Below are 27,958 nucleotides of genomic sequence, written 5' to 3' on the forward strand. Positions count from 1 at the left end.
ATTGTAACTGAGCTCATCCTGGAATTGTCTATCTTGGGTACTCTGGATTTTTTTCCTCCCAGAAAACAGTGTCAGGTCCTGGTGGGGCTTTTTCCCTCCTCCCCTCTTGGTTTGCACCAAGGCAAGCAGAGGGTGAAGCAAGCAGGAGGGCAGCTCCCACACAGCCAAAAGAACACCCCACACTGTTCTTGTACTCACTGTGACTGCTGCTGGGGAGCACATGTGTGGTGGGTATCTGACCTGGATAAACAGGAACCACCTCAGCAGATAAGGGCACTGGGAACATCAGTTACTGAGGATTTGGTCAACTTCAGTCAGTTGTTCTTCAGCGTGAAGTGCACCAATACTCAACAGAAGTCAGAAAAGCTTCACCATGGAGCCGTGATGCTCCTGCCAACACCCTTCCACCACCAACTAGATGGCAGCTGAAGAGGAAAACAAATCACTTTTAAAAAGAGCAAACAAACACAAAGCGGTGCTACTGGGGAAGGGTCCCCAGTCTGGACAGGTACCAGGTTGCTGGTCTATTGTGGTTTTGTACCAAACAGAAAATGAAAATATTTTGTTCTGCGTCCAGTACTCGTGGACAGACTCTGAGCTATTTTTCTAGCAAGTAATTTCTTTGGGACAAGTACGGACACAATACAGTGTCAGCCAACAGGTCCCGTGGCCTCAAACCCCATGCCCCAACCACCACACACAGGATGCCCTTCAACACAAGAGAGGAATAGACACTGCGTGAGCACCAGCCCCTCAGAGCAAGAGGTTTGCAAGTACCATGAGTGCAGTAAATCTGAAAAATAGGTTTTATTTTTTAAACCAGTGGTATCACGACATATTCTCTGTCATAACCAATTACAGCAAAGTTCATGGATAGAACCCAAAGAGCAGATCTCTTCTTGCAAGTGCGTCCTGTTCAGGCTGCACTGCAGGCAAGGGAGTGCATCCCACATGGTCTGCCTCCAAGGACAAGCTCCGGATGGAACATTCCCACTCACACACAGACACACACACAGACACACACACAATGTCTAGATTGGGTTTTAAAATCTTTAGCAATATCTGCACAAAACCACACTGTAGCATCTACACATAAAATGGCAGATTAAAAATAATCTTGCTGTAGGTTTAGAGTGTATCTACATTTTCATTTGGATTCCTGGACTGCTGGTCCAGCAGAAAAGGGAGGGGTTTGTATCTTGATTTTGTCGGGCTGAGGAGAGTTTTATCCCAGAGCATGACGTAACTGCTCTCTTCACCTCACCTCACACCTTAATAAAGTGTTTGACCTGAAGAGATAACTGGAAAGAGGCCTATGAAGAATCAATTGTCCCATCCCTTTGTGCAGCCTCTCCAAACAGGGTAAAAAACACTACTAACGATTCCTCTCCATCCCATAGGTAACAAGGGTACAAAATACTGCAAAAGCCTTTCTCCTCACATACACAACTACACTGTCCACACATAAATGTCTAAAACCATCTCCTTGAAGTCCTAAAACTGGGCTCCTGAGCTCCCCAGGTGCAGTTCCAGCACACACACATGCTGGGAAACCTCCTTCCTGCAGGTCTCTACCTCTGGGTGTTTCACTCATGCGGAGTCCTATAAAATTCAAAGTATCTGAACTACGTTTGCATTCAAACAAACTCCCTTTTTCGTGTTTCCTCAGGCAGAGATCAACCTGCTCAAAAACAGCCAAGCAGCTCTTACCCAAGAGGGTAAAAAAAACCCACAACCTTTAGTAAATGTTAGGTTTTTATATATAAATATTTATATTTATAGATATAGACAGCAAAAGGGAGATTGTGGATTTATGCATGCTTATTTCTTTGCTTTGGATTCCAATACTTCTAAAAACATCTTGTCAGGAAATAACTTAAGTTGTGGCACAAGACGCCATAGCTGGTTCTTAGAATATTTTACATTTGATCTCACAAGAAACCCTTCATCCCAACCTCTCCTCCTCTGAAACCAAAAGGTCAGAACAAACTAAAAGGTGCATGTGTCTATGCCATATGTTTTCTCCTTTCCTCCTCAGAGCCTCCAGCATGGCAGGTATTTCACAATGAGCTGCAACACATGAGGAAGGATGCTGTGATTTCATGGCACTGGCTGAGGTACTCGGTGTTCACTGATGGTTTAACTGCCCCACTGCCATCCCCGAGAAGTAATGAGAAAAATCAAGCAGCTCTACATGCACAGACAGCTACGACATGCAAAACCACCCCAGCTTGTAAGGACAAAATACACCAATGTGTGGCTAGCAAGAATCTTCTCCAGCCTCTGTCTCCTGGGGATTAATGCTGGGAAGCCTCAGAATGAGAGGAGGGCAAGAGGGAAAGATACAGGAACACTCAATCCAGGGGTAGAGGCTGCTGCCTTGGAAAGTTATTTCCAGATAACACAGAGTTCATGCCTCACTATCTGGGAGCCTTCCCCCCCCCCAAAATCCAGCAGGTCAGATTTCAGCTCTAGACTTCATTTCCCCTCTCTCCCCATTCATTTAAGGCACAAACATATTTACAGGTTCAAACAAAACCTTTTCATGATCCATGAACTGGACATGAGAAGGCCTGTACACTCTACTGTACCAGGAAGACCTGGACATAAATCAGCCATCTGGCATTGAGCAAGGACATCCCTCAACACCACCTGCAGTCCTGTAGGAAACAGAGGACTCTCTAAGCCTATAAACCAACTTCCACTCTTTTGAGGTTATTCAGTTGTAGAAGAATTGATAAATGGCAATGATTGTAACCAAACTTAACATCACCTTCCCCACCTCGCCCCAGCAGTGCAAACTGTTTCTGCACTGTTACTCTGGCAGGACTAATGCGCGGGCACAACAGGTTCTTCAGAGGCTTGCTCCAGGCTGGACACAGAATACAAGAGAGCATGCAGCATGTTTACATAGACTCAGCTTCTTCCCTCCCCCTCCCACCCCCCCAGTTCAACACACACAAAACCCCTCCACCAAGGAGAATATTGTGACGAGGCACTTGAATGATAGTTGGAGAGTCCCTACGAAAAGGCCTTCCCCTCACAGTGAAGTGGGACGAGCAGAAGAGAGCAGTTTCTCAGGACTCCATCTCCTCTTGGTCAAGTGGTGGTGGCACAAAGCTGATGACTTCATCGTAAGTCAGGCCTGGTGGGAAAAGCACGACAGGACCTTAACAGGCAGTACTGAAGACATCCCTTGTGCAAGAAAACCTGCAACAATCTTAGAGGGTCCAACACTATTTTAAACAAAGAACGTGGTTCAATTAAGAAAGAGAATGGTTCCTCCATTCTCAGGCACTACCATGCACAATAAAAGACACTTCCAGAGCATCAAGGAGGTGTCAAGAAGTTTGAATATATGGAAGACATGAGCAACTATGTCACCTACATGCTTGTATGCTTACAGTAGTAATTAGCTACCAGGGACCATGCTCCTTTCATGCACAGCATGTAACAGCTTCGCTCATAACAGGACACCTGTGGTCTTAGCTGTTTCTTTTGTGCCTCAACTCCCACAGCTCACCAGGGATTCTGGCTCCCCTCCTGCCCCCCAACTCACTTTTCCATTCCTCAATCTCAAGTTCTCTGCTTTCAAAGGACTGGTCATAGGGGTCTGCCACTGGTTCATCATCCGGGTCATGATACTGAGCAAAGTAGGCATGAGCCAGTGCTTCTGCTGCGGTAATTCGTTTGTCCGTATCCAGAACCAGCATCTTCTCTAGCAAGTCCACAGCTGGGAAAGCACCACAACAGGAAAGAAAGGATTACACAGTGAGCTCTACAACACTGCTCCCTGAAGTATACGGTTGTCAGAGGAATTATTTTTTGAGGAATCTGTAGTTTCTGAGGACCCACTCACCATCCACAATCTCCTCCTCCTATACCTGCAGCCCACACATACTTTGTAAACTCTGGAAATGGGGCATAGTCCTGTTCTGAACTACTTCTGAAGTCAAAACTGCACTTAAGGAAGTCAGTGTGTCCCAAGACCCTCTATAGCTGCAGTCTCCAAAAGAGCATAGCATCTGAGAAGCTCCTTACCTAGTGGATTGGCGCCAATAAACACGTTTTCAAAGTTCATTTTTGGCATGTAAGACAAAGACTGAATGTAGTTTCTTGCCTGTGGAAATAAATGCTCTGTTGAAGCACAATACAATCCAGCCACCAAGACAAAGTACATCTCAATCATCCTGAAGCACTGATTACGGTCGGTCTCCTTGCTCTGCTTTCTCCTTACTTAGTCTGGTACTTACTAGCCCATCAGCAACAACTAAAGGCCACTCAAGACAGCAGAGGAAGAGCTGACAAGACTCAGGGTTCATGCAAGACTCGAAAGCAAAGAGGTGCTGCTCAGAGTCCCAGTGAGGCTGTGTGCAGCACAGTGTCAGCTGGGAAGCTGCACAATATGGCACACGACACAAAACCCACTCGCATCCAAGGCTCTCCCCAGTCTCTGAAGTGTATGTCTGAGTAGGTACAGTCTTCATTTAGTACAAAAGTCTTGCCGAAGAGCAGGTAGGGAATTGCCCACCCCATGCCACATGCGAGCACATCACTTCCAGAAGCAGCCCTGGCCCTGCAAACCCCCGTTGTCTGCTCAGATCTCACCTCGTGGCTGGGCATCCTGTTAATGAGATATGCAGGGGGTGTCCCCGTCAGACGCATGATCTGCTGAAGCTGGTTAATATCTTAAGTGCCTAGTCAAGGGCTTTGTTAAAAACAGTGCAAAAACCATTTTAAACACCAAACAGCTACATACAAAGCATCTCTTCTGCAAACCAAAACGCAAAAGCCATCAGCAATCATCAGGGCCCACTGATTTCTTCATAGACTCATGAAAAGTTTAGTAGTTGCACCAGGGAACACTTAAACCAACAAGGAATTACTGATCAGTTGGTAACAGTGTCAGAACATGAAGTACTTCTGCCCACCAGCAATAGCTTTAATTACAACATGGCTGCCTTGACATTTCCCAGGAGTTTTAAGCCACCACAGTAGATGTTTCCTTTGGCTAAAGCTGCTTGTCAGAGATTTCGCTGGGCTGCTGCATTTACATCCAGCCTCAGGAAAATGAACAAGAATTAAAACAGAAACAACAACTGTACTCCCTGCACTGGTTACCAGCTTTTTTTCTTGCTGTTCAGAAAGTACTTAAGTTCCTTAGGGTGCAAAGTGGCATTGGCTCACAACCGACACCTCCTTCTAAACAGCTTTGAATGCACTTTAAGATGTGGGTGAGGTAACAGAAGGCAATAAATGCAAAATTAGCAAACCATTAGCATTGCATAAGACAGAGTTAGCTGATGGCAGTGAACCCAGAGGAAGAGTAAGTAATGCAACAGGAAAACACAACTGGTTAATGACACGCTAAAGCCCTCAATAGTTTTGCTGTCTCCACACAATGGAGAGAAATAGTAGTAACTACCACAGAATCAGAGAAGCCCAGGTTGGAAGGAACCTCAAGGAGGTCCAACCTTTCTAGTTAAAGCATGACCTAGACTAGACATTACTGCATTTATTTTTAAGCAGACTCTTGATTTGGACCTGGCTAATAGCAATTATTCTTTTTATTGTGCACCGTTAAATAAAAAGACCGACTTCAACCTTATGTATGCGAGTTAATCTTGTGCTTGACCTAGTGAACATTTAAGCTTATCTCTCTAATCCCCAGCACTTCATATACCAGACTACCCTCAGGTCAGTTCACAGGGCAACCAGCTCCAGCCCCTTCAAGGGCAGAATAACCCAAGGCTCATTCTATTGGTCTGATACACAGCAAGTTACCAACAGATTCCAACTTGCACATATCTGCCTTTATCAACTGCAATTCAAGGCTAACCTCACATCTTGCATTTACTGTCATTGTTAGGTGAAAAAGAACATAAGGTGCTGTACAAAATAAGCTCATCATCACCCTCCACCATGCTGATCCTCTGTTATATATCAGGAACAGCAGACTGACTCACTCCAGTACACTGGTAGTTACCTCTACACAAGCTCATTGCGCACTGTGCAGTAGCTTGTTAATCCGTGTTGTTATGGCATGAATTATGGATTAGAGCAGCTCTTGCTCTAACTTTTATGCACTTCACCTTCAGAAACAGGTAAAATTAAATGCCATTTAATAGTGTCTCTGCTCAAGTTTCAGATTGCAAGAGTCAATAAAGAAATGGCTGAAAATAGAGGTCCCCATTTAAAAAGGGAACTGCAGAAAGCTTTTCACTACTACCCTGCCAGAAGGGCCCCACACACAGCAATACTCTTTAAATACACAGCACAATAAGATATATTCTCAGTAGACTCTGTGCCATGGAACTAGCTACCACGTAAAAGCACTTAAAAGGCATTTTGGCTTCTAGGCTACAAAACCAAAGACTGTGGCAGCAGTATTTCAGACTTAATCATACTACAGAAGGGACTGTGTGTTCAGAGGATAACACATCTGCCCCTGTTAAGAAAGAGCCCTGGGTAGGCTATCAGGAGAAACAGTAATTGAGATGACCCTCAAGCTCTCAGCTGTGAAAAATACTTCCCCAGCAGCACCTGAGCATATATTAGATCACAAAGTATAAACCCACAAACTGAAAGAAACATCATGAGGCAGTAAAATGAGACTAGAGAAGGAGGAAATCATACCACAGACAGAGGTAAGAGGAATAAAGATCAGATACACACAGCAGAAGAACTCAAAGCCATCAAAGAGCAAAGAATGACAAAGGAATTAAGAAAAAATAGAAAATAAACCCCAACACATACTACAGATAAGACTACAGGAGGGGAACGCACAAAGTGGGGACTTCCGAAAGGGCAGATATTACAATCAAAGTGTAAACTCACAGACTCTGAGGAGATTTTCTTCAAAAGCTCAGGCCCTGGGGTTCCAACGAGTCTCAAAATGAGCTTCAACTGATCAATATCTAATGATGGACCATAAAGGAAAATGCTGGGACAAATCAAAATGAAAAGCGTAATGTTATCAGCCTGTTGAAAGTTAGTTCCTGCCAAGGCCTCAACTGAGAAGCTGTTTTAAGCAAACTGCATTCATTGAATACCCCCTTATAACACAGCTCAGTCTGTACCCAGACAGATGGAACAACTTGTCTACAAGCGAACCACATGCATTGGATCAGCCACTGCATCCTTCACTACCACAGAGCAGGAGCCAGAGCTGCTGCTCCACTGGCAAAGGACCAATTCACATGCCCACTGTGCCTGCTCAGGCCACGCACAACAGTACAAGCAGTCAATAGGATTAGGCTGTGTTAGTGACAGATGAAGTGAAGCAGGCGACTCACAAGGGTAAGAACTGGTATTAACAAGAGTCAAGGCCTTCTGTGAATGCCTTCCAAAGTAATTCAGCCACTTCTAAAACTTAGAAAGTAAGAAAACAACTGGAGCCTGCTCGTGACCTGCAGCGTTGCTCCATCAGAAGATGGGGCTCACATTTAAAGTCTCTCCGCAGAAAGCCCTCAGGACATCGCACTGCAGAGGCAAAGAATGTGTTACCCACATACACATCCAAGCTACCCTCTCTGACAAGACCCAAGTGCCAAAATGTACACTTAAGGGAAAAATCCACTAAAGACACTGCTGTATTTCTAAACCTCACAGTAAGGAGACAAAGGTGTCTTTGATAAACCATTAGAAGAATAATCTCCCTTCCTCTCTGAATTGTTCTCCATGCTGCCCTTCAAAACCTACTAGTGATTTCAGACTATGTCTGTAATGTTTACATTTGCCCTTAAAATTGTATCAAACCAGTCACATATTTTCCTTTCCACAGAAGTAGTCTATTCACTAATCTATTCACTAGACTGGCCTACTCACCAGACAATGTTTCTTCCAAGATCAATCCCTTCCTCATGTTTTAACACACAGTTACAATTCCTGGTTAGAGTATGTTGAGTACTGCAAGAACTTCAAAACCCGTCTTCTGTTTCTTAAGCTAGCCTCAGTTCCTGCAATACTGGCAAACTCTATAAGAAAGGAATCACAAAGACTTTGCTAAAACCTTTACCTTTTCATGTAAACTCTGGTCTAAAGCTGATCTAAAGCTTTCCACATGACATGAATTAAAAGCCCTGGAAATAGTACTTTGTCAGAACAGCCGAACTAACTTCTCACTTCTCAAGTTGCCTGGCCAGCTCCCACCTACTTAAGACACTCGAAACCTAAGAGTAAATCCAATGCATCTAGTTGGATTTAGCTTAGCTGCTGAATTGCCAACTCTTAATTGTCAATGTTTAAAATGCAATCAGTATATCCAGTGTTGAGTTAGCAGAGGGTGCTATCCCAACCCCAGTTAGGATAGCATCTAAGCCAGCTGTTCTTCAGGGCCATTTCAAACAGCCCTTAACACAGAATCATAGATTCTTTCAATCATTCTTGTGCAAGAAACCCTTGTGCAAATTTCAAGCTGCTGCTGCTGTGCTTCAGAAGTCACATGCCATACCTATATTTAAATGCTTTTAAAACCATGTGCACCAGGTGTGCCAACAATATTGCTGACACCTCTTTTCCCAGGAAAAGTGCTACTGGAAGATCTTTGTGCAACATGCTTCAGTGGCTTCTCAGATAAGCAAGAGAAAACACAGAACATGAACTCTCTTGTATGGAGATTTCATCCTCCTTGCACACTGTGAAAAAGTTCCATAACTAATGAAGCAAGTCTCATGTGCTGCAGGCACAACAAAAGCCAACCCCTGCTTCTCAGGCTCCTTCTATAACCTGCTGAACTGCAGCATTCATTAACTACATGTCTTACCACATCCCAGAGTCACAGAACCAACTAGGCTGGAAAAGACCTTTAAGATCATCAGAGAAATAAGCCATAAACAATTAAAAGACAGGAAAAAGACTTAGTAAATACAAAGCAAAAGAAAATACAAGCCAGAAACAAACATGTGCATGGAGAAGAAAAGCCCAGCATGCAAACCCCAAGTGCCATCAGCAAGGCACCTCCAGTGAGGCTCAGTGATTCCAAATTTCAGAGAAGAACCTGCCAGCAAGCACTGCAGGGCTTTGAGAGCTTACCCAGGCAAAGCTATGTTCTGTTTTAGCTGCCACCACAAGCAGGAGCGAGATGTATCAGAAGAACATGTAATGTCAGATTGGTTAGTTATCAGGGAAGTTTCACACTACTGAAAAAAATAGTCACAAAAATGCTTTTCAGAGTTTAAAGGGAATACCATCAATTTAAAACATACAGAAAATTGGCTAAACTAGTACAAAACATTCAAGATTTTATAATTTTATGCAAGTCAACTTTCCTACTTATTTCTATGAATTGACAACAGTTGTAAAAACATTCAGAATATACATGGTTAACAAAAACTGATCCTGACACAAGACCAGTATGATAATACCCCCAAAAAGCCTCTAGCCAGGCCTCACATGAAAAGCTTGAAGGAGTCTGATTTTCATTACCTCCACTTTTTTGTCTCTGACTTGTCTTTCTCACAATCTTGTTGGCCTTCTCCACCTCCTGGCAGAGATCTGACCCATATTAGAAATCCAGCTTTCACCCAAGTATTTCCACCCCTAGATCACAACAGAACGATTCAAATAGTTTACATTCAGTCTGAAGTCCTGCACAGCTGAGCCACATTAATCAAAGGATTTTTTCTAAGTATATCTACAACTGTTTCTTTAAGTCAATGACAGCCATAGTCAGAATCTCTACAGATTAGGTCCTTCATAACTTCAAACTAAATTCAGCGTTAAGTTTATCACTGGCACAACCATCACAGCAGAGCACCATCTCAGAATACAACTTGATTACTTACCAGATTAACTTTACAGCCTGCCTGTACAATATATGCATCTCCAGGCCATATAAAGAACTATCCGATACCCTGGAAATAACATTACGCCATTTCTGCTAAATCCTTGGTGAAAGAGCCCAATGTTTCAACCAAGAGAATCATCTGAACAGGAGAATGACTCGGGGGTATTGGTTGATGAGAAACAACATGAGCTGGCTTCAGTATGCGCTTGCAGCCCAGAAAGCAACCGTATCCTGGGTTGCATCAAGAGAAGCGTGACCAGCAGGTCAAAGGAGGTGATCCTGCCCCTCTACTCTGCTCTCGTGAGACCTCACCTGGAGTATTGTGTGCAGTTCTGGTGTCCTCAACATAAGAAGCACATGGAGCTGTTGAAGCAAGTCCAGAGGAGGGATACAAGGATGATAAGAGGCCTGGAGCACCTCCCGTATGAAGAAAGGTTGAGAAAGTTGGGGCTGTTCAGCCTGGAGAAGGGAAGCTGTGTGGAGACCTCAGAGCAGGCTTCCAGTATCTGAGTAGGGCCTACAGGGATGCTGGAGACAGATTCTTCACTAGGGACTGTAACAACAGGACAAGGGGGAATGGGTTTAAACTTAAACATGGGAAGTTTAGGTTAGATATAAGGAAGAAGGTTTTTACTGTGAGAGTGGTGAGGCATTGGAACAGGTTGCCCAAGGATGTTATGAATCTTCATCCCTGGCAGTGTTCAAGGACAGGTTTAGACAGTCTTGGGTGACATCGTCTGTGTGGTGTCCCTGCCCCCGGCAGGGGGGCTGGAACTAGATGATCTTAAGGTCCTTCCTAACCCTAATTGTTCTATGATTCTATGATCATCATCCTGAGAAAGCTCTACCTACTCTGTCACTATATATGTCATTTTGGAATGTGAGGTTATATAGTGAGAAAATTAATGTCTTAACAAAAATCAAGAAGAATGTCAAATTTTCTGCTGTCAAACAGGAGCTGTTTCCAGCTTCCTGAACACACAGAATATAAACTCCCACTGCCTCCAACTGCAAAGTGAATTCCCTAGAACTGCAGTGGATTTGGATGTACTGTATCCTCAGCTACTAGAGGCATAGAATCAGAGTGGTCTAGGTTGGATGGGACCTTTAAGTTCATTCAGCTCCAACCCCTGCCACAGAGCAGCTTGCTCCAAGCCCCCGTGTCCAACCTGGCCTTGAACACTGCCAGGGATGGGGCAGCCACAGCTTCTCTGGGCACCCTGTGCCAGTGCCTCAGCACCCGCACAGGGAAGAGCTTCTGCCTAAGAGCTCATCTCAGTCTCCCCTCTGGCAGGTTAAAGCCATTCCCCTTGGCCTGTCCCTACATCCCTTGTCCAAAGCTCCTCTCCAGGTTTCTTGCAGCCCCTTTAGGCACTGGAACTGCTCTAAGGTCATCCCTTAAGGAGTCTTCTCCAGGTTTAACAAGCCCAGCTCTTTCAGGCTGGCTCCAAAGCAGAGCTGCTCAAGCCCTCGGAGCATCTTTATGTATGACTAATGGTAAAATAGACCCTGAATTAAGCACATTAGCTGCAAAGTCAGGCAGCAATTGCACAGTGACACTGCAGGAGTAGCACAGGCCTCAGCAAATCTGTGAGTACAAAGAAACTGTTAAGAGCCCAGAAGCACCCAACAGGATCTACATCGGGAAAATTCCTAAAACTTTCTCCCAAAATCATGCATGTATAAAGACTTCAAAAAGCCTTCTGAGGGAGAAGCTACAACCATTTGTAATGTTACTTCTACTTGCTGTCTTTAGATATGAAGAAAACTGGAGCGTAAACTGACAGCCTGGGACCTTTCTAGATACTTGGCTAAGAGTTACATGCACAAACAAAACTCATAACCACCAACCCTGCTCCCCTTAGAGTCCTAACCTCATGATAAATGGCACATATGTTACGTGAAGTCTGGAACTTGCACACAAAGACTGTAAGAACTATAGTACTACAAAATTTTATCTATGATGGGAAAGGATCAAGCCTTATTTTTCTTAAAATCTAACCTACTCAGAGCAGAAAAAGCATTTAATTCAAAAGTTTTATTACCATCTGTAAAAGAAATGGAGCATTTCAGGTAAAGAATCGCAAGTATCTGCTGGGAGACATAAATTAGTAAAGTATCTTAATATGCCAAAGCAAAAAATGTAGATCCTAACAGTAAACTTTAGTTTGCATTGTGGATATTATTTGTTATAATTTGGAGAGAGATTATGAAATGGAGATAGGCAGAAGAGAAGAAAAAAGATCAAGCTAAAGCACAATGAAAAGGGAGGTGAAACATGTCAAAACTGGAAAGAAAACCTCTCCCCCCATGAAAGAGTTTTGGAACTGAAACGCTTTCCGCAAGTAACCAAGTAAACAGGAGGCCAGCACTTCCAACACCAGTTTGTTGGGCTTTTTGTCCACCAAATGCTAATATATTTCAATTAACAAATATAAATAGTAATTAATAAGTTAAAATAAACAACATGTGGTTGAAAGAATAAGCATTGCTAAAAGGTGGGCAATGTCATTTTCTCTGGCAAACAAAGTCCAATTTCTTGGCAAAGAAAAACCTTGCTGGCAGTTAAGTTATCCCAACATGTGCCTGAAGGAACAGAAGCTGGAAGGTAACAGCTTGATTCAGGTCTTAGCTCGAATTTCATGGGGGAAAGTCTGACCAACTCTCCCAAAGTGCTCTCTCAAATCTGCTCAAGTGTCCTGCCCAGCCCACTTCAGTGCAGCAACAAAATGCTTTTGAAATGATGTTGTTAGAGGCTGATCTTTCATGTTGATATAAAGGTACAGTGAAAGAAGGCTCACAATCTGGTAACACTCAAGAATGGAAGTGGAACCTAAATGTTTCAGAGCAATATGGCATGAGTTATTTGGCACTAAAGCATCTGCAAAGGGGCTGCATTCACAACATTCCACCACGACACAGAGAAAGGCCAGAAGGTATGCTTCACATTCGCTAGGAACCTGAAGTGTGACGGGATTCTTAGCAGCCAGCCTACTCTATGCAGTTATTTTCTACAAAGTCAAAGAGCAATGAATTTAAATGAACTTAAAGAAAGGTACCTCCCAGAAACAAACATGCGGGTAGTTCTGGTATGTTAACAGACAATAAAGAGGAATAGAATTGCCTTCTTGCAGTGATTGTTTTGTGTGCAGCAAAATCACGAAGTCACCTCATCAGACTGTGAGTAAAAGAAGCCATTAATTTAAGAAGAGGATAAACCCACCCCACAAGCAAACCCAGAACTCTTACTGTGAAGCCCACTAAAGTGAAGATTCCAACAAATATATTTCTTTTAAAGGATACGGTCTGTTCCAGGGAACAACGTTCTTCCAGTCAACAGTTCAGCCATAATGCATCCCACTGACCAAATATCAACTGAACAAAATAAAACACAGAACAATGTAATGCAGAAGAGAACAGTCTCAATAGAATCACCCTGTCCAAAAAGTATGAACAGTTTTATCCTTAAATGAGCTTATGACATTGAAAGGACCTGAGATACAGTGCAAGGTAACTGACTCTGCTCAGTAACTGCATCATCTCAGATGTGTCCAGATAACAGAAGTCAAGATCAGGCAGATTTTGCTTCCAGAGTATAACATGTGTTGAACACCAAAGAGCTGGGCAGGAAACTACACAACCAGAGAGGAAGGAACCCATTCAGGACAACCCTGAGGAATGAATTCACATATGGCCCAAGGGAAATTCTACCCAAACCACCACCAGCTATTAAGCTACAGACGCAAGACAAGTCCACATACATGCAAGGGGAAAAGAGAAAAGCATCAAAAACAGTGGAGTATGAAAAGCACATTATTTGCTCTCCTGCACAAGAACTATTCTCAGCCTTTGCTTTTCCTCTCAGTGCCTGATCTAGAAGCATTGCACGGAAGCACAGTGTGCTGCTGAGAAGATACTGGAAACTGTGAGGAAGATATAATTGTGAAGGAGCTGCTGAGAAAAAAAGAGAGAAAAGGAAGGGAGATTTATACTTTATGGCATTTCTTCACACCTTAACTCGAGATACTTTTCAGCGTATTTCCAGTAGCTTCCTAGAAACACACCTTCTCCTCATCCAGATACATTTCATTCACTTTAAAAACCACCATGCTAAGATAGTATTTTGCTGATTATGATTTTGAAGGTTTGAGTTTAAAGAAGTTTTATGAATGCTATCACAGTGATTCTGAACTTACTAAGGTTCAGTAGACTGTAGTTCCAATACTCATTCCATGCCTTCCTTCTTTTAATTACCCTCACTGAAACGTAATTCCCGTGACTCCCAACTTAGGTGATGAAACGTAAAGCAGCACATGTTAAGGGTAACTTCTTTTATTCCACAATTCAGGAACTGAAAAGCCTTGTGTTAATTAACTGTGTTACCTGTCTGGTTGTAATGCATCCAGTTCAGCATGATCTCGGGGGCCCTGTACCACCGGGTAGCCACGTACCCAGTCATCTCATCATCCGTGTGTCGGGCCAAGCCAAAATCCAGGATCTACAGAATGGAAGAGACATCCACCAACTGCTGCAGTGAACAACTCAAACTAGGTAGAGCAATTAGCTAGGCAGTTATTGGATTGGGTGGAGGAGAGGTGGCGCAGCTGCAAAAGCAGATGATGAAGCACATTTCACAAGCTGTTAAAAGACACCAGAACAGCGTAAGACTCAACACACTGAATTTTGTATGGATACCATGTCTCTAAACCAACTAAACTCAAACCAAATTGTTAACTCTCATTGAAAACACAGAAACGGATACAGGAAAACATCCTTACAGCTGGGAAGGACATTAGTATTTTGGGCCACAAAAATATTTCTGCAGGAATTATTTTGTCCCTTTAGTTTCAAACAACATCCACGTGGCATTCACTCAAATCCCAGTCAATCCAAACAGAGCTTATGATCACACTACCTTTAGCTCACAGTCTTCATTTACAGCCAGGTTACTAGGTTTTAAATCCTAAAAAATGAAACATTGGCATTAACAGTGGTATATATGTTGTTTCACAAGTCTAAAGTAATTAAAATGCAAATGCAGAGCGAATATAGATTCTAACTGGTCATAAATATCAACTCTCCATACTCGGGAAATTATCCCAAAGCCTGTGTCACATCTAAGTGAAAACACATAAAAGATTATTGCAACACTAGTGCTGCAGATGTGTATTTAAATAGAGAAGCTATTTCACAAAGATACAAGCCAAACATCTGCAGGAACAGAAACTAAGGATCTTGACAACCACCTCCCACATTTAACCTTTTGACTGGTTAACCCAAATAATTCTTGGAAAATTTCTTTTTTTCTATAGGTGCTGCATTGTAAGATTCTGTGCTACAATTTTAAAGCCCTTGGTTCAGTACAGGATATATACTCACCCTGTGTATTATGTCAGCTGAATGGATGTACTGTAAAGCAAGATGACAAGTTTTATGTAACAGTCCAAGCAGCCTCCTTCATGTTTCTTCACTAGACAATTATTGTCCTACCCCATCCCTCCCAACCCAAACTCCACAGCTTGTCTGCAGGAGGAACCGGGCATTGTCTCACACTGCCTCTCCTCAGGATCACCCAGGGCAATGCCACCCTGGGGGGGAACACCACAACTAAACAAAACTGAAGAAATGGAAGATTCACAGTCAGAGCAGATGAGAGGGCAGCTCAGTTCATCATCTTTCAGACTCTGCCTAGAGGTATGTGCAAAAATATTTTCTTAAATGATAACTAACTTTACTATCAGAGCTCCAAAGAGGTATGAGTGAAAGAGTAGTAAAAGGTTATCCCATGATATGTTAGGAAAGTTACAGAACTCCCACTATGTATTGATATGAATCTCTGAAAAAATGACACTCATCATGAACATCCACCTCCCACTGATGAGCTTCCGACATTCAGGAAGGACAGGGACAAGTACCTTCAGTCCCCGAAGAATCTGGTATATGAGGAACTGCACATGGTCATCAGTGAGTTTTTGGCATTTCACAATGTTGTTCAGATCTGCTCCCATCAGGTGCGTCACCAAGTACCTAGGAATAAAAGAAACAGGCTATGAAGCAATCCTTTCTCCTGGATTAGGATAAGAACTCCCTATGAAGGGCCAGCAGCAGGGCTGACTGTTCCAAAGCATGTTGCTGAATGAAACATGGCTCATGACACTAAATACAGTCATGAACTCTATGTATCAGGAGGCTGATTCCTACAGCACTGGTCAATAAAACACAAGTGAGCAAGTCTGTTGGGTCCAGTAGTTTAGGATGTTCCAGGATCTTTTGTGTTGGAATTCAGAACTGCTCAAGAATGGTGGCAGATGAATTAAGGTGGCAAATACGTGTGTAATCATCTGGGACCTGATGAAATCCATCTGCGGGTCCTGAAGGAGCTGGCGAATGAAGTTGCTAAGCCACTGTCCATTATTTGAGAAATCATGGCAGGAAGGTGAAGCTCCCAATGACTAGAAAAAGGGTAATATAACCCCTATTTTCAAGAAGGGGAAAATGGATGACCCATGGAATTACAGACCAGTCAATCTCACCTCTGCACCTGGCAAAATCTTGGAGCAGGTTCTCCTGGAAGGCATGCTAAGGCACATAAAAACCAACAAGGTGCTTGGTGATACCCAGCATGGCTTCACTAAGGGGAAATCCTGCCTGACCAATTTGGTGGCCTTCTATGGGGCTACGAAACTGATGGACAGGGGTAGAGCACTTGACATCATCTACCTGGCCTTGTGCAAAGCATTCGACACTGTCCCACACAACATCCTTGTCTCTAAATTGGAGAGACATCAATTTGATGGATGGACCACTCGGTGGATAAAGAACTGGCTGGATGGCGGCATGCAAAGAGTTGCGGTCAATGGCTCAAGGTCCAGCTGGAGACCAGTAACGAGTGGTGTCCCTCAGGGATCAGTGTTGGGACCACTCTTGTTCAACATCTTTGTCGCTGACATGGACAGTGGGATTGAGTGCGCCCTCAGCAAGTTGGCCGATGACACTGAGCTGTGTGGTTCGGTTGATACCCTGGAGGGAAGGAATGCCATCCAGAGGGACCTCGACACGCCTGTGAGGTGGGCTGATGCCAGCCTCATGAGGTTTAACCATGCCAAGTGCAAGGTCCTACACCTGGGTCAGAGCAATCCCAGGCACAGCTACAGGTTGGGCAGAGAAGAGATTCAGAGCAGTCCAAGGAGAAGGACTTGGGGGTATTGGTTGATGAGAAAATGAACATGAGCCAGCTTCAGTGTGCGTTTGCAGCCCAGAAAGCAACCGTATCCTGGGCTGCATCAAAAGGAGCGTGACCAGCAGGTTGAAGGAGGTGATCCTGCCCCTCTACTCTGCTCTTGTGAGACCTCACCTGGAGCATTGTGTGCAGTTCTGGTGTCCTCAACATAAAAAGGACATGGAACTGTTGGAACAAGTCCAGAGAAGGGCCACAAGGATGATCAGGGGGCTGGAGCACCTCCCGCATGAAGACAGGCTGAGAAAGTTGGGGCTGTTCAGCCTGGAGAAGAGAAGGCTGCTTGGAGACCTCATAGCAGCCTTCCAGTATCTGAAGGGGGACTATAAGGATGCTGGGGAGGGACTCTTCATTAGGGACTGTAGTGATAGTACAATGAGTAATGGGTTAAAACTTAAACAGGGGAAGTTTAGATTGCATGTAAGGAGGAAGTTCTTTACTGTGAGGGTGGTGAGGCACTGGAATGGGTTGCCCAAGGAAGTTGTGAATGCTCCATCCCTGGCGATGTTCAAGGAAAGACTGGACAAAGCCTTGGGTGACATGGTTTAGTGTGAGGTGTCCCTGCCCATGGCAGGGGGGTTAGAACTGGATGATCTTAAGGTCCTTTCCAACCCTAACTATTCTATGATTCTATCTGGGAAAAGCAAGGAAGACACAAAAAATGTTTTGTTGCAGTTTTAAGAGAAGTTACCTACACATCATTGAATTCTTCTAGAGACTTGGCAGGGGTGAACACATCCAACAAGCCAATCACCTAGAAAGAAAACAGTACAGTGAAAAAGCTGGGAAATACATTCATAGTATAATATGATACAGTTACCAAGATCCTTTGTGGAACAGAAGCCACTCATTCCAGTAGCTGTTTCATTTCCAACTACATGAATTATTCAGATATAAACACATTAGTATTTATACAAGATCAGAAGCAAATGTTCAATTCTTGCATAAAAGAATAGTTCAGGTTAAAAATATACAGCTGTCTTTTCACACCAACCACCCAATTAGAGCATCAAATGGGAGCTGTAACTAAAGGCAGGTGTAAACAGTGGTTGAGATTAACTTACTTCAAAAAGCATCTAAAGTTTTGTTCAGGAAATAAATGGATGAGAAAACAACAAAAATAAACCACCAGACAAAACTGCCTACTTCCTGCTAAGTTCTTAGTTACACTGTTGACTCCATGCTAAAATCAGAATTAGGAGAGTATTACGAGAGCATCCATCAGGGACTGCAGTGATAGGACAAGGGGTGATGGGTTCAAAACAGGGGATGTTCAGGTTAGATATTAGGCAGAAGCTCTTCCCTGTGAGGGTGCTGAGGCGCTGGCACAGGGTGCCCAGAGAAGCTGTGGCTGCCCCATCCCTGGCAGTGTTCAAAGCCAGGTTGGACACAGGGGCTTGGAGCAAGCTGCTCTAGTGGAAGGTGTCCCTGCCTGTGGCAGGGGGTAGGAACTGGATGATCTTAAGCTCCTTTCTAACCCAAACAAGTCTGGGATTCTATGATTTGTTTCACTTGTCCCAAAGTAACGGGTAGAAAAATTCAAGGATCCATAACACAAGCAATGAATAATAACAACTACAATGGAAGAGTCAGGAAAACAGCCATGCAATGAGCACACAATTTTCACACACAGCTGACAGTTGTGACAGTGTCACTTGTATTTTCTGCCAAAAGAGCAGAAAGACTTTTCAATATGTACCTAACCTGCTGTATCAGAGAGGAAAAGGATATGCTTGTGTTACTCGGTGGGAAAGAACTCTACCTTATTATCCCATAATTGTCTTCTAGATCAAGCATTAGAAAAAAAATGTCCATTTGGTTGATAAACTTTATTCTTATTTTTCACTGAAATGTGCTTTTAAACCTTATTTTCCTCATCCTAATAGCAAATATTATTCTATGAATATATGAGCTGAAGAGACGGGTTCTCTTCATCTACCCCTAAAAACCCACTGAACCTTCCAGATTTGCCCCTGCCATCTGTACCACGCAAAACCAAGCAGTTTACTTCCAAATTGAGACTATTCAAGACACCAGCAGTGATGATCCTGCCTGAACCAGCTCTGAACATCTCTGCAACTGCAGGATTTTTAAACCACAAGCTAGATAAACTTCCCAGAGACAGATGACAGTACGATGAACTGATAATAAATATTTCCATATACAAACAACTTCCTTTTATCACTCACTCCTAAAGCTACATAGGCTTTTAGCAGCACTAATCCAAAAATATTAACTTATGTCAGACACAGAACTTCTGTAGCACCAGTCACAATATCATTTTCATTGCTTAATCTTATTATCTTAGAAAAAATGGATTCATATGCTGCTTGGTTGGTGGTGTTTCTTTTTTTTTTTGTATAGACACAGATATTAAAAGCTTTCATCAGCTATGAGAAAATGTCCAGAAGAATTCCAGGAGGTGGATATTACGCAGGATCAAATGCTACCTCTGCTGTTGAGGCATGGGTATCACACAGAGGTGCTGAGGAAGAACTGTTGACAATAGTGGGAATACGCATTAAAACCTCCAATTATATCAGTCACACTAAAAATGTCAAGAAGATTTAGGGGTAATGAGCTGCTGACTGCAGTGCTCTGAAGCCACAACGTACAGCCACCACTGCCACAAGAGATCTGAACAGACCATTCAAGGAGAACCTGCCAATGAAATCAGGCTCATTTGGCTTTCTGTGCTAGATAAAGGTCCTGGGCTTGCTCAGCTTACTTCCAAAACAGTATTTCCCTTCTGCTAAGCTGGAGTTTGCTCAGACAAAAGAAATCAAGAACCTTCCTTTCCTTTTGAATTCTGACAGCTCTACAGAGGGCAGGCTATGAAACTATTTGCTCCAAACAGCATGCAAAATAAATGTGACGGTATGTTAATGGCTCAAACGCACAGCACTGGTCAACCAACTTTTTTCTACACCAAACTAGGGTTACACCAAAACACAGTTTAATATAACACTAGTCACATCCTATTTGTTTTCCCTATTGATGATTTAAGTGGCTGGCTCGTATGATAAGCCATCCAATTCTCACCCCTCCTTTTACCTATAGAAATAGTGATCATCTGCTCCACATCCTCCTGACAGAGGCAAGCCAAACCAAATATCACTTGTGTCCCAAAACCTAAAGACAGCATGTACCTGCGAAGCAGCAATTTCCAGATCATTCTAGGAAATACTAGTTTGGTTATGTATTTAAGATACTGGTTATGTATTTATTGGGTTTGGGTTTTTCTTTTTATCTATGTGCTTTTCCACAGCTATCCCTGGACCACCAAAAGCCTTGTATTTAGCATTAGGAGAAAAGCACAGAATCATAGAACGGTTTGGGTAGGAAAGGACCTTAAAGATCATCAAGTTCTGACCCTCCCTTTTAATGGGTAGGGATGCCTCACACTAGACCAATATCCAAACATCCAATCCCAATGGATGCTCTCTGGACAGTCCAACTTCAGGCCACTTTTTCATACTTCACTTTTACTCCTTCAACTTACATTTTCATGTTTCATGTGCTTAAGCAGCCGCAGCTCTCGGTAGGTCCTCTTGGCATGGATGATAGACTGAAATGGTCGGGACAGCTTCTTTACAGCCACACGCAACCCCGTTTTTGTGTCAAAGGCAGAGCTATGACAAAGTGAAATCAAATTAGCAAAATCATTTTTTAATAAACACCTTCAAATCCACATTTGACAACTCCAGACAGCAGCTACCTGGGACACTAAACCACAGTCAACAGCATTTCTTCATCCCTGCAATGAAACTAACTTCTAGAGATCCTGGTCCACAATCCATGTCCCCACCCCAAACCCCCACATACTGACACAACTGTTGGTTTCTACAGCAAATGTATAGAAGATGAGTCTTGTTCACACAGTAAAGGGAAATATTGTTAAATATTAACTGTATTCCTGAACACATTTTCATAGACCACACTTCTTCACAAAATGCTGCGCTCAAAATACTTTTATGATTTAAAGTCCGTATAAAAATCCAAGGTATGTGCCTAATAAAAATCAACCGTGATGGTTAATCACATTTGAAGCTGAAGTCACATTTCTTCGGTAAATCACATGTAAAATTCAAGTCCTGTTACCAAAAACATGTATACAAACAAATCATATTAAGCTGTACATGACCAAAGCTTGTCCCTTTAGCAGAAACTTTGCATATATAAATAATATTTCTTATTAGAATCCACAAAGACTAACTCCATACGATCTGGTAATTTTACATGTATATATACACTTGGTATTTTGTAATGTAAAACCACCTTTTGAAGTAAGTCCTTATACAACTTCTTTATAATATTAAGAAGCAGAAGCCTAATATGTTTGAAACAAGAATCTCACACATTAAGAATTATGTTAAATTTCTGATACATTGCATAAAATCTTCCTGAGCACAGGGCTTATATTTGAGGAACTAAAGAACTGTAAAGCTATTTAGCTCTGAACCAAATTACTCCTCTTTCGTCTCTTCTTTGATGTTCTTACCTAAAACAGCTCTGGTTTATCAAAAAGGAAGGAGAAGGAGAAAGAGAGGATGTGAAATCCAGGTCATACAATACAAGGTAACAAACAAGAGGAAAGCATGGACTGGAGAAAGTCAGAGAAGGACAATACTTGTTTATTTTCCTGCTGCAGTTTGATTTAGGGCAAACTCCCAACTCCATTTCAAAGTGAGCATGCACTAGTTCTTGATAAGCACAGAACCACAGAATCAACTAGATTGGAAAATCCCTCTAAGATAAATGTGCGTAGCAGCTCAGCTAACAGAAGGTTCAAACCCAATCACCCCAGAACAAACTCACAAATGTATATTCCTTCTCCCCCCTTCCCCCCCCCCCCCATGTAGTTGTCATCTATTTTTAAAGCAACTAACTGGAATTAACTTGCAAAGACACTCCTTATCTCAGAGCTGCTCAGTTTCCATGGAACTTGCTAGATGAGGTTTATCAGAAATAGAAAACAAAATAAGAAGTTTGTTTCTACCAACAGCAATCTCCCCCTGCCAGATCTTGCAAGAGTGGGAAAACCCACTGGGCAGTCAGGAGGAAAAGCATCTCCTCTCACTGTAAAGGGGCACATTCACACACTGAGTGGGAAGAGCCATGGCCATACAGCTACACAGTAGATCACAGGATCACCAAGGATATGCCCATTACTGACTGCCCCAGATCATGCCCATTACTGACCATTTCCACTCACCAGATCCCCTCATTCGGCTTGGATGAACAAAAGCAGATATTAAGGATTCACTTTTTAACATTGTTTTCAAACCAGCAAGTTCTCACACCTCACTAGAATATTGGTATTCAGGTTTTTTTGAAGTAAACCATTTTGCAATATACAAACTTCCCTAATTCAGGCTGCAATTGTATTACAGTATTTTAATGATAATCAAGATGGTTTCTAGGATTTAGAGCAAAAATAAGGTTACTCATCATAATTTAACACATTGTTGGGAATTAATCAGGTATCTTTAGCAGTTTTCAAATGTTTTGAGTACAAAGGCAGCATACACCAGTATCCCTCTCATCTTGAAAAGAAGGGGATCCCCTTCATATTAACCATCTTCATGGCTACACAGTCAGATCCCTCTCTCATTTTCCACCAGGTTGTCTTTAAAACAGAATTGAGAGCCATCAACATCAGCTATTTCAGACTCCAAAGGAAATTCAATTTCATCTTTTTAATGACGTTTTGGGGGCCATATCAAGTCATCATTCCCCTGTAGATATACAACTTCCAACGAGAGATGCAATCGGCAGTACTGAGAAACCATTTAACCAACATAAAACCATTTAATCAACATAATGCACAAGCCCAGGAAAGAAAATTTTCTATTACTGTACATTCACAACCTAAAGCTACTCTTGAAGTCAGAAGAACTCTATATTCAGTCATATTTGAGGCCTAAAGACTATTTCCCTGCAGATAAAGGCATGCTGAATAATTTTCTGCCGATACACATAACTGCCTTATGTTTTCACGCGTAGAACACACACTACAGAAGAGCTGTCAGGCTGGAGAAGGGTTTAAAGAACATTAAGCTGACTTTCATCACAGACTTAAAACAGCTGCATTACACTGATGGTGTTTCAGCTAAAAAAAGCCCAGATAGGAAACAAAATGCATGAGCCACAGTTTTAAATCCTTTTTAAAACAAGATCAGCAGGAATTCTGCATTTATCATTTTTTTTTAACTTATTGCATGGTATTGTGCTATGGCACACAAACTGCATCCACCTCACCCTAAGCAAGCTAGAAGTATCATTCTGAGCTAACTTGAACTGAATCCAGAACAGAAGAGCTAGAAGAAAACAGCTATTTTAGAGAATATATCCACTGGTTCAACATCTAACTTCTAAATGTTACTTCTGTAACATTTGAAGTTCTCTGGGGAATTAAAGTACACACAAAATTAAAGAAAGCAATTTATTTAAACATTTGATAATCAGAACGTTAATTTTTGTGCAGACTTTTACCAAACAGCATGCTGCTTACCATCAGCACCTATGCCAATACCCAAGGCAACTGAACCTTTTTGGTGGTACCTTTGGAATTTACTTATGCACCTCTAGTTACAGGCAGAAAAAAACCACTTGGCAGCTTATCATGAACACCTGCTGCTGCAGAGTTCAGTCTACATGGGCATGTCAGTCGGTTCCCTCACAAAACACTATAAAAAGTCGTAAGTCTCATTCTCCTCTACTCTGTTGGCTGCTGCTTCTCAGAAAGTTGCAATAAAAATCTCTGTAGGACAGATGTGCTCACAGTGATGTCATTTCTTACCTTCACTTTCAGAGCTCCTCACCTGTGGAATTCCCCCCTCCCGTGTTCTGCTAATCCGACCTGTAAGGCTGCTTCATCCTACTCACTTTTATATCCTCTTCATATCACTCCTCACCTATCTACCACACCTTACTAGAGCAGCCGGCACCTGTACCTCCGAGTGCATACATACTCTGGAGGCACCTGAACACTTTTGATAAGGGATTAGTAAACTTAAAGTGCATTAGTAAAAAGAAACAAAAAGTCCATGGAGGCACAACAAAGGTGAATTTAGGGTGGTTACTTCATTTAATTTTCATTTTGAGGAACAGCTGAGGGAACTGGGATAGTTTAGTCTGGAGAAGTCTCAGGGGGGACCCTACTGCTCTCTACAGGAGACTGACCACCTGACAGGAGATTGTAGTCAGGTAGGGGCTGGTTTCCTCTCGAAGTAAAAAGTGACAGGACGAGAGGAATCAGCCTAAAGCTGTGCCAGAGGAGGTTTAGACTGCAGATTAGGAACAATTCCTTCCCCAAAGGGTGCTCAGGCATTGGAACAGGCTGCCCAGGGGAGGGCTGGAGTCACTGGCCCTGCAAGTGTTCACATACCATGTAGCCGAAGCCTTCAGTGCCATGGGTTAGTGGTAGCCTTGGCAGTGCTGGGGAACAGTTGGACTGGATGAGCTTAAACATCTTTCCCAGCCTGGTTGATTCTGTGATTCCTCTGGAGCCTAATGTTTCAAAATTTTTTAAACCAATAATGTTTCTATGTTAGTTTAAAAACAGGGAAATTATCTCAGTATCTTTGTAATCTCCAGGATATCCAGTCGGTGTTGGTACAACTGTGGGCCAAATGGGAGGAAGTCACAGGTTTTGGAAGGGCCACAAAACTCGACAGTCTACAAACAAGCATTCTCTACACCCCTCTCCTCATGTGGAGTATTACAAGACTGATATGTCAGGAGCCCACATGTCTTTTAGCGTAGACCTGGTTACAAAAATCTTCTTCATGCAAGATATGTTATATGAATATACAAAATTGTTGCAAGAATAAATGAAATAGCATTTCACACAACAGATGTCACAGCGACTGCTACGTGACTTAGTAATGATCAATCTGAGGACACATATCGGTATTTCTTGAAGGTTTGGAACTGAATCCCTACTTGCATCTCCACATACTTCCAGTTTTTTTTAAAAACAGGTACTGAAACCCCCCCAAGTTGGCCATTTGAATGTCATTTTTCTGATACTACATATAATACTTCAGAAAACACTGGGGTATGTGCTCTAAGCATGGTGCTCCATGCCCATTTTCCTTTAGAAAGTGCTTCTCTCCAGCCACTGACTGCAAAATAAAGTCGGGTTCTTGTGTTGGGGTGTTCCGAGTCACATTCACACTAGACACTTGAAGCAGCGTATAGCATACAGCTCCATAGTCTAAATTATTATCTGCTAGTTTAATTATTTTTTATTAATTCCCCCCTTCTACAAATTCATTTATAAATGCCTCATCTTGACAACTAAATGAAACCCAGAACATTTTATTTGCTCTAATATAATGATACAGTAGGCATACATGGAAGTATATTTAAACATTCAGTTTAAGGGTAGTTAAAACCCTGCAATTTACTATTCAAACACAGAGGGACAACCTCAAAGTCGCAAATGAAACCAGGTAACTTATTACTGAGGAGAAAAATCTCCAAAGGGACAGAGAGCAGGACAAGTCGCTGCAGGAATATCCTAAATACATCATCATTTGCAGCTTAATAAAAGATATATATGCAAGGGGGTTTATTTAATTCTGACACCCTTTCCACATCACCAGTCTTTCTGGACTATATCTTTTCTGAAACGTACTTTTAGAACATACAGAAAACCATTAACACAGAATGTAAAGAGACTCGTGCCACATGACTGGAATCGCTTCCAACACCGAACTGTTTCATCTGCTCTGAACACAGTTGCACAATCTTTGAAAATTTTGACACAGCAAAACAGGAAATTCATGATGCAAAGCCTCCAGTTATTGGTTGTGAAAACAAACTTTGTAAGTATCAGAGGCACAATGGAGATTGGGAAAAGGAGGGGAGGGAATAGAAGAGGCATGAGCTAGAAGGTGTAGGGGCAACCTTCAAAATACAATGGACAAGGCAAGGCACAAATTGAGTTCCCATTACATTTGGGGGGTGGTGTCATTCTGCGGCACTAACAGGGTATTTATCAGCTGTGGCAGAGAGGCCCAAATGTTATTTCCACCAGACTAAGCCCCTCTATGTAAAAAACCTCAGAACTACAGTGGATAGTCCTGCAACTTGACTTGACCAGCCTTTGTCATGAAATACAAGCATTTGCATACTTGAGGCATAGCAGCTTTAAGAAATGCCTGTTACTTAAGCTGAACTTCACCTACCGCTATAAAATTGCTGGTAAGAACAGCTGAGAACATGTTTTTTTTTTTTAAAACTGCAGCACATGCAAAACAGCTCCTTTTACTTTACTAGCAGACTGCAGCATGCATCCCTCCTTAGCATGGAACATGATATTCATAATACGAATTTGCATGTTATGCCAAGAAATATGCATGCCTGCTCAAATCTAGCAGCAATCATGATGCACACAGATTTGAAAATTGAGATCACACCTAGAGAGAGCCAAAGAATAAAAACCAGAATGTTCATGTGGAAAACATTTCCTATTTATACTGTGAACACGTTTGTACTACGTGACTGCTGAAGTCCAGACATCAAACTGATTCAAATACAACCCTGTCTTTAAGATTAAACGATGCATGCAATCCACTTAATTTATGTTTAATGATCCAACATACTTCAGCAGAGAAACTACATATTAAGTCAGTGCTGTATTTCGCATGTGTAACCAGTCAGATGCTCTGCTCCTGAAACATTAAAAACGAAACTCTTATCTTCAAGCTCTCTGTATCTCTGCAGCTCTCATACAAGGACTTTACTCTCCCAGGCAGTGCATACTGCAGTAATTCTGTCATTCTATAGCAATAAAACGAGTTTTCCTCTGTTGATCTACATTGCAAGAAAACGTCGATACTGGTAAACAAGGCAGGGATGCAAAAACAGCTCTCTTAGCCTTCCCTCTACTTTCCCTGCCCATCAACAGATTAAAAATACAATTGTCTCAAATATAATCTATTCTTCAGGTCCAGAAAGGCACAGGGACAAGAGCTGCCAGGCCCTCAGCTCTGCAGAGGGACTTGCCAGTCTCCATCCCTCTCCACCCCCCACCTACGAACTGCAAGGAAGCTCGGTGAAATATGTCCATATGAGATCACTGGGGGGGGAAGGGTTGGAACACGATTATCTTCCCCTGCAAAAATGTTTTAGTGCCACCTGCCATGTGGTGCAATCCCCGCCGCATTCCAAAGACCAAGACTGCGGCTTCCCGGCAGCACCGCTCCCAGATCGGGAGGAGCAGCGCTTCTTGCTGGTAAAAACCTTGCGGACTAATAGGAGACCGCGGAGGCCGAGGGAGCCCCCGCCGCATACACACACACACCACCACCACCCCCAGTCCCCCTCCCAGCACTCACCACACGGAACCGTAGGCCCCGGAGCCGACGGGGGAAAGGTTCTGGTAGCGCTCGGGCACCTCCCACACCGTCTTGTTCAGCTCCTGCCGGTAAAACTTGGGCCGCTCCTGAGACATCTCTGCTCCGAAGCCCGCCCCGCCCGGCCCGGCGGGAGGGGAAGGCTCTGCCCGCGGCTGCAGCAGCACCACCAGCACCACCAGCACCACCACCCCCCCACCGCTGCCGTGCCGCCACCTCCCCCAGCAGCAGCACCAACTTCTTCCTTCTTTCCTCTTCTCCTCTCCCCACCTCGCTCCTCCAGCGGGCGGGGGCGGCCCCGCACCAGCACCGCCCGCCCCGCCGCCGTCGCCGCCGTCGCCGCCGCCGTCCCCTCACGCCCGCTCGCGCGCGCGCGCGCCCCCTCGCCTGGCGCGGCCGCTTGCGCTGCCCGCTCCCGCCTTCACCTCACCTCAGGGGCGGGCGGCAGAGCCTGTGTGAGCGGTTTGCCGGGTGGGGGTGGGCCTCGCGGAAACGTTTTCCGGTGCGATGAAGCGGTAATTCGGGAATTGGAGCCCCTCTTTCTCCCGTGCTCGAGCCCTGCCTGGC

General features: G+C 43.2%; 1 protein-coding gene across 2 annotated transcripts; it reads right to left on the reverse strand.

Annotated features, from left to right (window-relative positions):
• Positions 1–792: 792 nt before the first annotated feature.
• On the reverse strand, positions 793–27,565 carry MAPK14 (mitogen-activated protein kinase 14). 2 transcript variants are annotated; one of them, XM_057404009.1, is made up of 12 exons: positions 27,374–27,565; positions 20,527–20,656; positions 17,720–17,778; positions 15,703–15,814; positions 15,167–15,196; positions 14,703–14,750; positions 14,171–14,285; positions 13,091–13,162; positions 4,609–4,688; positions 4,042–4,120; positions 3,560–3,733; positions 793–3,145 (listed from the first exon to the last, which is right to left on the reverse strand). In XM_057404009.1, exons 1-12 carry the CDS (start codon positions 27,487–27,489, stop codon positions 3,078–3,080), a joined length of 1,083 nt encoding a protein of 360 aa, XP_057259992.1. In that variant the 5' UTR covers positions 27,490–27,565; the 3' UTR covers positions 793–3,077. The 2 variants fall into 2 exon arrangements, with proteins under 2 accessions (XP_057259992.1, XP_057259984.1); XM_057404001.1 differs by lacking the exon at positions 4,609–4,688 and adding an exon at positions 6,838–6,917.
• Positions 27,566–27,958: the final 393 nt, after the last annotated feature.

The sequence above is a fragment of the Pezoporus wallicus genome, unplaced genomic scaffold (genome assembly GCF_028554395.1).
Source record: "Pezoporus wallicus isolate ANWC-B61680 ecotype Strahan unplaced genomic scaffold, APGP_CSIRO_Pwel_v1 contig_5863, whole genome shotgun sequence".
NCBI lineage: Eukaryota > Metazoa > Chordata > Aves > Psittaciformes > Psittacidae > Pezoporus > Pezoporus wallicus.